We start from the raw sequence: 13,329 nt of genomic DNA on the forward strand, positions 1-13,329 counted from the left end.
AATTACATACGTTTAAATTAGCCCAGGAGGGCTCAGGATGCCAGGCGGACCACGAGGCTGAGGCGGTGAAGGCGCCACACGGAGCAGGAGGATGACAGCTCAAAGCGGCATAGGCACTCCACTCGCAGTCACTACAATGGCGCCGGGAACGCTGCCTCCTAGCGCTACTGTCCATGCGCGGTCGCGGCCCGTCGCGCTGTGCAAGCAGGAAGCACACATGAAAGGGAGGGACTGCTGAGCCGTCTAGCTGGCGCTGCTAAGCGGCACATCAAAGGGAGGTAGCCACCGAGCCGCACATGTGAAAGAGAAGAGCCGCATGCGGCTCGCGAGCCGCGGGTTGGCCACCCCTGCTCTAGAGTAACCCAACCAAGACTCATTGCACACAGGGGGTCACAGCACTATGTATGTCCTATTTTTGATTCTAGAAAGGATACTGTCATTAGGTCTACACCAGCTAGGTCGACAAGCATTGGGTAGACACCACTAGGTCAACAGGCAGCAAGGTCGACATGGGTTTATGTCGACATGGGTCAAGGTCGATATGAAGGTCACCTTCACACTCGTGGAGCTGCAGTTTGCAAAATAGTTTATTAAAATATAAAATAAATGTATTTAATACAATTATATTTAAGTGGCCACTGTGACAAACAAGACGAACCACCTTCACACTCACCTGCCGTTCTAGTAGTTTGAATTTATGGGACCTACAGTATTTATTAATGGAAAAAGCTCAATTGTGGCTGAAATGCCTATTAGGGCTTATTATTGCACTGCGCAATACTGCACATGCCTAGGGAAGTCCATGTACCAGTGTCACAGGTTTATTGGTAGCAGTGACCAGATGCCTGGTCTATAGATGTCATGCCAGAATGAAGGGAACAACATCCTTTAGATATGTGCTTTTATTTTGCAGGAAACCAAGTCCCCTGCAGTGCTGCAGATACTTCCCTGGGGAAGCAGTATTATTACGGCTGTATTCAATGCGACTGGCAAAGGGGGTAAATGGCGGGGATCGCTGAAAACCCCTGCGTTCTGGGGGAATTCCTCCAATTCTACGTTCTGGGGGAATTCCTCCAAACAGCGAGGCTCGCGGCTAATGCAGGGAGCCCGCTGTTTCAGCGGCCGCACACGCCGTTCATCGCTGCAAAAACCTAGCGACAGGGAAACGGCGTGTGCAGGGGGTCAGAGGAATCGCTGTCACAGCTCGCAAAAATCTTTGAATATACCACTTAATGTTCTGGGTCACTGTAGCTGCAGTAGTTGTTGTATCTTTAGCGATTTTTAATTGTTGTATCTTTAGCGATTTTTAATTTTTACACAGTTCAGAAAGGTCAAAGGGGCAGATGTATTAAGCTTTAACAAGAGACAAATGCAAGGGTGATAAGGAGAGATAAACGTCCAGCCAATCAGCTGTTACTGACTTTTTTTCAAACACAGCCTGTAACATGGCAGTTGGCAGGTGATTGGCTGGATGTTTATCTCTCTTTATCACCCTTGCATTTATCTCTTGTTAAGGCTTAATACAACTGCCCCAAAATGGGAAATGCATGTTCATTCTGCAGGTGGCTGCCCCACACTGATACCCTGCAAGTAGGGTACAAGAGTTATGTAGATGCAAAAGCAAAAAGTGGGCAGCACATTTTAGGTACATAACCCCCTTCATAGCATAGTTTTAAATATATTATTGTGTTTATATTAGATTCCCCATCTATCTCTGTACAGGAGCTTGTAGAATATTACAAACACCAGTCTCTCCGAGAAGGTTTCAGGAGCTTGGATACAACTCTTCTGTTCCCCTATAAAGCACCTGAAAATCAAGCTGGCCATGCAAGTAACCGATCATCGGGAATGTGTAAGTATTTATTTAAATCTCTTGTGGATCCGCCTGACATGGTCCTTAATTGATTATTCAAGCTTCATAACTGATATCCTGTAATGAAAGGGAACAGATTTATCATCCATGTAGAAATAAAACTGTCATTTAGAAGTTTTATGTTACCAGAAGGAACTCAACGGGCTTCACTAGACAAAGATCATTTGTCTTCTACAGCAGTGAACAGGAGTTGTTATTAATGGTCATTATAGAAATAAGAAGTAGTTTTTCAATGCAGTTCAGTAGCTGTGAAAATTAATACATTATACAGTATATATGGCCGAATAAAGGGTGAATATGAAACATTTCTGTTATACGTAGCTGTAGGTAATCTTTACTTTGGGTATTATTATTATTTTATTTATAAGGCGCCACAAGTGTTTCGCAGCGCCGTACAAAGAAACAATACAGGGAGACTGGGTAAACAGATTACTGAGCCCACCTACCCAAGAACTCACTTACAGTATACATGTTTATTATCACAATTAATAAGTGAATGAATACAAACCAGGAAATATAATTACAAGCATTTTGCCAACACGATAATAATGCCAGCGTCGTTCACATTTGTTATATGAATTAAAATAAAACATGTTGTTTAAAAAAAAAAGATTATATTTCCTATATAAGGTAAACATTGCAGGTCATTATGATGAATAAAAATGTTTGTTTGGCAATTTTCACACCAATATTGACAAATTCACTTGGCACTCAAAAGCTTAAATATGGGTATAAAATATTTACTGAAATGGAAATAAATTAAAATGAAATTAAATAGCAAATAAAGTTAGCTTTACATGAAAGATCGCAGTTAAAAGGAAATCATTTATCTTTTAAAAATGACACTATGGGGGTGATTCAGAGATGGACACATTGCTGATATTATGTGTAGTGGGCCAATTTTATTATGCCATTGTGCATGTGTATAACTCATACTGCAAACTGCTTTGATGGTCATGTGATGACATATGCAGTGTGGATTTAACCACAAAGTGAGTGACAGCCAGAGATCGTTTGTGGGAGGTAACAGGAAAGTCGTGTCTTAAAGGAAGGTGTGTCATGATTTTTTGGGGTGTGTGTCACAGCTTACTACTTGTATCCAGTATTTAGTAAATATGACAATGGCATCTTACATCTGTCAGCCATGATGCGTGACAAAATAATTACTCAGAAGCTCGATTATTGGGCCTACTGTACAGGGCTTAAAGTAGTCCTGGAGAGGTGGTGGAACTCATTTCCCTCAGCCACCTAATTACCCCCTTCCTCTACCCCCATTAAGCAGAGCCAAGGCCAGTGGTAGGGTTTTTGGCATCCCCTGCAAACTATAATGCATTACTGTGCTGGGCCAATGTGGAGGTTGAACTAATTCCACCTCACTATTCGAGATGGTGGAACTCGGTTCCACCCTGTTCCCCCCCACACACTTTTCCCCCTGCTATTGTAAGTCAGACTTCAATACAAAGCACATATTTTATCAAGTGGACAAGACCATGTACAATGCAGGTGGGAAAAATACAACCAGAGGGTTAGATTTGGGTGGAGTGTGTTTAAATGAAAAAGTAAATTGCAGTGTAAAAATAAAGCATCTAGCATTTACCCTGCACAGAAACAGAATAACTCACCTGAATCTAACTCTTTGCACATGTTACATTTGCCCACCTTCTGTTGCTTCATGGGTTTGTCGATTTCAGAAAAAATGGGCTTTGCGATCAAGTCTGAATTGAGCCCATTGACAGATGAGCATCCATTGGTTGCGTCTTCATACACAAGCAGTGGATCTTAGTTGCCGCTATTTCCTGTCTACATACAAACAGCGGAGACCGTAACACTTGCGTGTGTTTTTGCACAGATGCTGTGTACTGAAGACATTTGTGTACATCTCTGAATCACCCTACTGTCCACTATAACATACAACAGTTCTGTGTAGTATCGTTCTGTCAATGTAAGGGCTAAGAGACAGTAGTATTTATACATCCATCATGGTATGATGAACAGATGATAACATAGGGATCACTGATGTGTGTAAGTATATAGTCAACTTTTCCCTAGGGTTCACTGATCTTTAGTCTTACAAGGGTGGAAAAAAAAAATGTATTGAGCCCTTGGCTGGTGCATGGTGGATGTTGTAGCCTAACAATAACATACAAATGATGCTGATTTTTGTAAATAGAGCAACAGCAGCTATGAAGCCACACATTGGGGATGATGCTGAGCTGGACTGAAACAGGGTTTATGTAGCTTGTGAACGTCAGGCACAGAAATGTGTTCAGTATACTCACCTGTATGCAGAGTTGGATCTTCTCTTGCATCTGCTCCCTATATTTATACTAAACTTGCTGGCAGTTATCAACAGCAGTCAGCACTTGCACCTGCCCCATACTAGCTATGAAATATTATCAAATGTACGCCTGTGTCGGGCTATGCCCACTTAAGAACGCCAGGCTACTGCCCAGTTAAGGCAGGTCAGCCAGAAGTATAGATGCAGTTATGCGTATGATTCGCCATCACCTGTACTTGTGTGCGTTCAGTACCGCAGTAAGTACTGTGCAATAATGCGCAACATAGGTTCATTCATCTCTGCATCAACCCCAGTACCTGCTTCTGCATATTACAGTACTGTATATTACATACAGTCATTAATAGGCTCTCAGACAGTGACCGTTACAATTTACACAATGTATCTGGTCACAGTTTCCCACAACAGCATTAATAAAGTACATGTGTCTGTCTAACGGTTTTACAACCACTATGATGTAGAGAGGCAGGTCTCCTGTCCTTGCACTGTGTGTGTGGATGTGCTGGCTACTGTGGGAAGTGCGACTGAGCTATTCATTGACACTGTGCAGTAGATGTGCTACTTAGTGATGCTGTATAGACCTGTTGTGGTTTTACTTCTTAGTGACACTGTGACGTGGTTGTGACTCTCTGGTCTTTGCTTGTCTGTCTTCTCTCCAAGCCACGTCTGTGCTATGTGGGTTTGCTTTTGTTACTGCGCCTGAGTACAGCTTTGTGCCCCCCTCCACCGCTCCCTTCTGGTCAGGTAGCTATTGCACTGCTTTCTATTCCTCTTGCATGTCCATCAGTGTCAATCAGAGCTGCCAACTGTCTACTTGAGGAATGCCAGATGTAGCAGCAGGAAGTACACTGCTGGACTGACAACAATAGTGCTAGGGTAATTACTTAGTTTTGGGTTGGACATCTATAGGGTACAAGAGAAATTAGGGCAGCATCTGCGCCTTCTCCAGTATGACTAGTTTAACCATAAATGTGTATAAAGGAGTTGAGCACTGTGTAATACTATATAAATGTATGCAACACAATTAAGCAAAGATCGTTTTGAAGATAGGTACAATGTTATACTTTTATGTTATCCCACTATGCAGACTATGGGGGATATTCAATTGGTGACAATGTTTAATCTAGGCGCAACATCTGCATTTTTCACAGTTTTTTAGGTCAAATTTCGATTCGACCTTTTCAAATAAACAGCTGACCTGACATAATATGGAGAGATAAAGTACCAGCCAATCAGCTCCTAACTGCCATGTTACAGGCTGTGTCTGAAAAATACTGTAACAGGAGCTGGCTGGTGTTACCTTATAACTCTCCAAAGCTTACTATAGCTTTCCCATAGTCATGAAAGACTGGCCAAGTAGCTGGGCTTGCCGATGCTCTACTTAGCTGTCCGGCATACAGAGACAAACGGGGGCGGCGCGCTGATCATACGGATGACACTTCTAATATTGACATGTAGGTCAGGATACTGTCACTCAGTGATACAGTACGCAAGCTTGTGATTGCTTCTCCAAGGTAGATAAGGTGACAATCCAGCAAATGTAAGATCATATGGACAGGGATCATCCAGTTTATAGCTTCAGCAAAGTTGGCAACTCTGAAACATATGATCCCTTAGCATGCTCTATGTCTAACCAAAATCTGTTTGGCAATTCTTACCAGTATTCTTGGGCTTTAGAGACTTGGATAAACTACAGATGTGTCCTCATACATCTGGCCTCAATACACCATGCAGCGTGAGATTACTGGCGTTAAGTTCTTTTGCCGTAACTCCATCCTAGTCACAATGTGATGCGAAAAGGATGCACCCGGAGACTATGCTGATTATATGAAACACTTGTATATCTTTGTGTAACTAAGATGCATTTATGCAAAAATGACACCCAAAGCTAGCAGATGTCTCTTGGGAGTTGGCACGTCAAGAGGTGCTGTTTGGAGCGACTGTAGGAGAACACACCTGTAACTACCAGAATGCAGACCAGGAGCTGGTTGCAGTTTAATTAAGATTCATTTATTGTATAAGAAGAACATTTGAGAAGGATTGTAGTAAGATATTAAAGACATTGATAAGTATTTATTATGCATTCAGGATGTTCCAATGTTCTGTCATACATAGTGTTTAAAACCGTAGGGAATATTATAATGAAGCTTAATTTAGAATGATATAATACATGGTATCTGAAGAGGAGACTTTCTAATATGTTAAATAAAATTAACTGTAGAACAAAGTGTTTTTTAGTGGTTTTAAGAATCAATCAATTTCATCAATTGATAAAAGTGTGTCCCAGAACCCAAATAGATAAGTAAATAAACCACCTTGTTAGTGCCATTATATACTGCTGAATAAAACGGATCTACTTTCTGATTATGTGCTAGCAATATATGTGCTATTAAAATCATTGCCCTTTTAAACATTGGACTTAAACATCCTAGCTTTTGCAAGCTGCCATTTCTTAAATAACCCCCCTGGAGCTTGCCCAGGTCATAAAACCCCCAAAATGGTTGTATATTCCTCCTATTTGCCTATATGGTTATATGGAAGCATCGTTTGTATGAATTTTGGAGAAAATCATAGCAAATTAGCAATATATGGTGGAGAAAACCAGAATAGGACCCTGGCCATGCATTCATGTAAGATGCAGATAATGCTAGCAGTTTTAATATCCAGTGCTTGGGTTTACTTAGACTGTTGTACAATTTGAACTTATTTTATTCTCTTATTTTCCTCTAGTTTGGTCACAGTTTAATACACTACTATTATCCTATGACTTTCAATTTTTCTAATGTGACATTTGTAGCTTCTCTTATCATTATATTCCATTCTTCTTTCAGTCCTGAGTCCCAAGGTTCTAGGTATTGCAATTGCTCGCTATGATTTCTGTGCCCGAGACATGAGGGAGTTGTCTCTGTGTAAAGGTGACGTGGTTAAGATCTATACAAAGGCTGGGACGAATGGCTGGTGGAGAGGAGAATCAAGTGGGAAGGTAGGATTTAGCTAATTTGTACGTAAACTCCTGATTGTTGTTTCATTATGAAGAAGTAAATTTACTATGATAGTACAGTCCTGGCAGATAGCACAAATTTCCTAATTAAAATGTGAGAACAAACATTGAGAGATGGACACTCAGATGCAGATACCAGCAAAGCAAAATAGGGGGACAGTCTTGCATTTTGGCAAAACCATTCTGCATTGCAGGTGAGGCAGGTTAAAACTGCAGAGATATTCAGAGCATACTTACCTACTTTGATTTCTTCCTCTCCAGGAGATGCTGGAAAAGGGCGGGGCTTAAATGACATGATTAGCGTATAATCATGTAGTTAAGTCCCGCCTCCTTCACAGAGTGCACAGATTAGCTGTATTTCTCTTCACATTCTGCCAACTCCACTATAAATTGGACAGAATGTGGAATAGTTGCCCACTCTTCCAGGGGAGCGGGGGTCTACCTGGAAAATCATTTGTCTCCTGCAGAAACTGGGAGGGGAGTAAGCAAGTATGTTTTAGAGTTAGGAGGGGCATGTCCAAGCTGAACTTTAAATTACATTGTGAAAATGAAGCTATCCAGTTATATGTGGGCTACATGCAAAAGCAGACAGTATATACTATGAATATTTATGCCTCAGTGATCTCTGCATTCACAGTGAAATTTGTTCTGCCAATAAAAGTCCATTTTGAGTTGCCGACTTTCAATTAAAACAATAAAATATTCATGTGTAAAGCGTTTTCTTAAATATTTAAATTTATACCCCTTTCAGACATATGATCCTGGAATTTCTCTGCTCAGACCCTGAATTTTCTCTTCTGCAAAATCTCGGGTTTTTGTTTGAGACCCCTTTCACACTACTTCACAAACCCGGGAAATTCTGGCTTGGATCCTTTCAGATGTTTTTTTTTTTCAGTTGTGCAGTGCCATCATAAGGGGACAGTTTGCAGGCACAAAATAATGAGGTCATGCAAAGGTGGGGGCAGCCCTAAATGGACTGGGTGTGCTTTACAATGTACAGTCCATGTATCATATACTAATAAAAATACCATACAAGTTTTCCTTTTAAAAATTTTTTTACTCAAAGAAAAAAGTTTTTCGTTCAAGTAACATATATCATGTAAAACAAGGCTTTTCACTCTATACCCTCTGGCACTGGCACACTTCTCGGCAATGTGTTTTATCTTCCGCTCATGTGTGCCATCTGTCCCTCTCCAGCTATCACTGATGAAATCAGCAGATATCATGTGGCCCTTCCTGGCCAATTAAAACAGTTTTTAAGCAGCCAGAGAGCAAATTCCTGAGTCACACCATTGACACTTAACAAGAAAGACCTGTGAAAAACCAAAGTCAATTGCAGGGTCGGCGACCTGGGATCACAACCATGGGTTGGTGCCTTTCAGACATAGATTCATGCGTGTTCATGTGCAAAATCCCAGGATTTTGGAGTATGTCTGAAAGGGGTATAATTTAAAAATGAGATGAAAGGCCTTGTGTAATAGCCGGCACTGTTTAGAGTCCATCAAGTTCATATTTTAAAACAGCAATAATTTAAAGGGCAAAACCAGCTTGGTTTTACCTTTTAAACTATTGCCACTTTAAGGGCTTACTTGCTGGAATTGCCCATGTGTACACCTTGCAGGCTGATACATAAGACCCTAAGGAGGGTATTCAATCCTGGATGCTATTTCCACTGGCATCGAACATTGGGGCAGATGTATTAAGCCTTAACAAGAGATAAATGCAAGGGTGATAAGGAGAGGTAAACGTCCAGCCAATCAGCTCCTTACTGACTTTTTTCAAACACAGCCTGTAACATGGTAGTTAGCAGGTGATTGGCTGGACATTTATCTCTCCTTATCACCCTTGTATTTATCTCTTGTTAAAGCTTAATACATCTGCCCCATTAAAACAAGTCTGATCTATTTTGTCGGAAATCGCCACAGACTGTTGAATTCACGGCCGTTCTTCGACAATCCACAGACGCTTTTTCGCCATCCTTGACTTTCCGATACTCAGAACATTGAATTCTGACTGTCGAGTTGCAGTCGAGAGAAAAGAAAGCTGTCTGGGATTCCGACTGTCGGGACATTCCAACAGTCGGAATCCCAGATTGAATATCCCCCTAAAGCAGTGGTGGGGAACCTCAGGCCCGGGGGCCGTATGCGGCCCCCGTAGCCGGTCTGAGTGGCCCTCGTACCCACCCAGCAGCTTTGCCGGGAGTCAAGTACAAGGGACTTCTTGCGAGAGGTCGGTAGTTCTTGCGAGATTCCTCGCAATTAACGGCAGCCGGAGACTGTCAGTACTATTCAGCTGCAGCCGCCTAAGCATGGGATGGCTGCAGCAGGACAATTTGTAAGAGAAATTTTTACATACGGCCCCCGAAGGATTTTTCCACCATACAATTGGCCCTTGGCACAAAAAAGGTTCCACACCCCTGCCCTAAAGGTTTATGTGGTCCTTATCTTTGTCAAACTATAAAGGTCTGATTACTTATATCTTACATAGGTTGGCTGGTTTCCATCCACATATGTAGAAGAAGAAGACTGATCACTGTGCAGTGGAGACTGGTCGAACTGCCTTTGTGGCTTGGAGCAATCACTGGACTCTCCTCTGTCTCCATATAGCTGTATTACTACAGGAGGATTATTCACTAGCAGGATGTACCAGATGATGGCAGGTCCGAGTGTGCACAGAATGAGCCCGAAACTGTCTTTGCAAAAGTCCTCAGCAAACCATGTGTTACAAGATATATTTCTTTGTACAGAAATTCTTTTAAAGAACAACTAAAAGCATTTCCTAGAAGTCCAAACAGAAAACATCACATGCGTCAACTAATAACATAATAACATATTTGCAAATAAACAGCCACAAAACAAAATATATTGGTCAGTGCTTGCAGCACTGACCTTATGGTCATAGAGCTGTTTCAATTTTATAAAGCCTCAGAGGGATGAGGAGTTTGGGGACGTCGGTCACTGATATTGCTGTTGTGCTTCCTAACCTGCAGCTCCTTTCAGTAATCAGCCACAATGGACTACTGGTCACACAAGTACTCACTGTCCAGGTGTCAGTCTGTGGACAGGAGGACAGGAGCAGTACAGAGCTAAAGTGGGGAGGAATGCCAGCAGATAGCCACTGGTGACATGTTTTTTCTATGGATTTTATTTACATTTCAGTCTGTATTATTTCTTGAAGTCATTAATGTGAATCTTCTATACATAAGACTTTTGTTCCAAATATTGCACTATTATCTTGCCTGAGATCAGCTATTATTATTTATTACAAATTGACAATAAACAGTTGTTAATGTCCACATTATATGCTGCCACCTAGGAAAACTCTTCTGCACATGCACCACTTTTATTCATTATCTGTACTCTTCACTTCAACCAAGATATAAAGTATTTTAGATATTTTTTTTATTTGCAATTTTGTCTTAACTTTTTATTGTTTTTGTTATTAGCTAATGCTTGCTTGCACTAAATTGGTATTGACAGAGGCGAGGATGGCTATTGTACTGTACTGAATTTATTTATAGCTAACAATTACTACAATGGAGGCCACATGCTTTATGGAGACAGGTGGTTTGTTTATTAGCACCAGTTAACTCAAATCAAGTTACTGTATTAGGGCAAACGGGAATATGATGTTGGGAAGAGAACATTTTGTCCTGATTGGAATAAGTCAATTATCAGGGTCAGCAAACTCCTGGTTTGCACTGAGCTGTGTCTGCACTGCCCATTCCATGTAACCCCCACTTAATATTTAGGTTTTGTTTCTAACACCATCATCTTTGTTTTTGTATATGACCCCTCCCCCCATCCCCTGAGAACTGTGATACTGTATTTTGTAAATTTGTATTTATGCATTTTTTTCAGTATTGTAAACACATAGGTATTCCATATCAAACGGACTCCATATAAAAAAAAATTGTACTGTATAAAAGAGCGCTAAGGGGATTTTGAGATTATGGATATTAAAATAGATAGAGTGATACATGTAAAGAAAGTGGTAGTTAGAAATAGTGTTTACACCCTGGAATTTCTTCAATGGCCGATGTATTGTGTTTGCGAATGTGCAGAGGTGTTTCTGCGCATGTGCTAACGCCGTGCACGTCCGAATACGGCGTGAATTCCGTACAGAAAACGATCAGTCGGAACAATCCGAGCATGGGGTGGAGAGGGGCGTGAAGGGCTGTTTGGTCTCATTACCATATGCGTACGCATGGTACGCTGGGAGTACGTATGGTTATCCGGCCATGACACACCTGTGGCGGGCGGAAAGCTGACATAGCCGGATGCCAGCTGCCCGCCCATATCCCTTCTTTTGCACAGAGAAATGTCCACGTGGTTTGGAGCACTCGGAGCTGTCTGACTGCTCGGTCCATCATTTGATGGTTGGTTCCCACAGATGGGGGAGTTGTTCACGTGAAACATCCACTCGCGGTCCGTTCGCTTGGCGTGTTACTGCATTTGGACGGTGTGAGCGATCCATACGGGGCTAAGAAGACTCGATGGCCATCCGAAAATATGCATCCGTCCGAGTCAACTAGAATAAGGGCCTGTATTTGGTGTTATGATGGGACATTATCCGGACTCAGATGTTAAAAGGTCTAATACTAGACCTCACTAGTGTAAACACAAATCTGGCTTATAAGAAATGGTATTCAAATTAACAGTGTGTATATTTGTATAATATATTTTCCTGTAAATGTTTTCCTGTACAGTCTACTAAGTAACATCAGTGTTAAATTGATAAAACAGTTCTATATTTGTAATTGTTGTATTGATTTATGGTACACTCCAGAAACTCATCCCATAATGGTGTCTATACAGCTGAAATGCTGGTCTGTGGGCTTGTTTCAGAGATGGAAGGAATTGCAGAGCCGCACACAAGCAGCCTTGCCTTAACGTCCACCAAAATTATGCTTGCCCACTTTAAGGCTGCCCCATGTGAGAAATGGCAGCCAGATCGGACCGACCTAATCTAGGGTGAGCGTAACGGAGGTGTGGTGGGTTCGGGGAGGCTGATTGGGGATGGACCTGGTTTTGGGAGACTTGCCTAGTTTTTCCAGGAGGCCAGTGCTGCCACATGATTTCCAGGAGCCTCCTAGCCGATCCACGACCAAAAGGCAAATGCAGCATGATGTGTCCATATAATATAACCCCCCCCCTGCATTTGTGTAGACACTGCCTTGTATCATTGTGTGACTATCAGTTTGATGATTACAGGTTTGGCCAGGCTGCATAAGCTGAGGCTGTTCGGTTCCTGGGGCTGACTCGCAGATGGAGGACTGCATATAAACAGTCCTCCCACCATCGCAGAGGTGCTCAAACCATTAGATCTTGTACACACAGAAATGTATTTGCCTTTGCACTACAACTGGCGGTCAATATAACACATACCCTCCAACAAGACCAATTCCTTTAAGTACAAAATGCTCTGTTCCTGGGCGTCCCATTTAAGGTATGATTGCCATCACCTGTGTTGAACTAGTTGATTGAAGAGAATGGTGTTTCACCACAGGTGATGGCAATCATAAATTAAGAGGGAAGTCCAGAAGCAGAGCACTTTGTACCTAATAGTAAAACATCAATTTATACACTGAACTTTGTAAAAGCACCATATATACTCGAGTATAAGCCGACTTTTTCAGAACATTTTTTATGCTGAAAAAGCCCCCATCGGCTTATACTCGAGTGAGGGTCCCACTTGAGTCAATAAGTTTTCCCAGTTTTTTTATTGTAAAATTAGGTGCCTCGGCTTATATTCGGGTCGACTTAATGTATACTCGAGTATATGCGGTATATTTGTCATGTAGATTCCATAATGAATTGAAAAAACATAATCAGACTGAGCTGAAGCTTTTTTGAATGACATTATTAAAACAGGCACAAGCCTTTTTATGGAAGATTCCACCTTCTATTTTAGGCACTTTCTGTAATCTGAATGTAGTCTAATGTGGTGATTAATCAATAATTCCCCTGTCAATGATTACAGAAATCATGACCTGTTGTTGGGTAAACTTAGATTATACCAAACCTGTCTTTTGCTCATGTCACAATCCTGACCTATTTCATTTTGTACACTAATAATTAATGTCCTTGCTACCTCTGCTTTACCAAGTTTTTTGCCTTAAAGTCTGCTTTGCCTCGAATTGAACATTCCTATTCACAC

The 13,329-nt window shown here is 41.5% G+C and overlaps 1 protein-coding gene across 4 annotated transcripts in view; it reads left to right on the top strand.

Annotated features, from left to right (window-relative positions):
- Positions 1–10,658, top strand: part of VAV3 (vav guanine nucleotide exchange factor 3) — a 222,268-nt gene extending 211,610 nt beyond the window's left edge. For 2 of the 4 annotated variants that reach the window (XM_083156897.1, XM_083156896.1), the window contains exons 25-28: positions 1,723–1,852; positions 4,830–4,913; positions 7,001–7,152; positions 9,658–10,658. In XM_083156897.1, coding sequence (XP_083013023.1) covers positions 1,723–1,852; positions 4,830–4,913; positions 7,001–7,152; positions 9,658–9,699 — 408 coding nt within the window. In that variant the 3' untranslated portion in view covers positions 9,700–10,658. The remainder of the gene's footprint in view (positions 1–1,722; positions 1,853–4,829; positions 4,914–7,000; positions 7,153–9,657) is intronic. The other 2 variants (XM_083156899.1, XM_083156898.1) reach the window with 1 other exon arrangement.
- Positions 10,659–13,329: the final 2,671 nt, after the last annotated feature.

This window comes from Crinia signifera, chromosome 8 (genome assembly GCF_055691185.1).
Source record: "Crinia signifera chromosome 8, ASM5569118v1, whole genome shotgun sequence".
Taxonomy (NCBI): domain Eukaryota; kingdom Metazoa; phylum Chordata; class Amphibia; order Anura; family Myobatrachidae; genus Crinia; species Crinia signifera.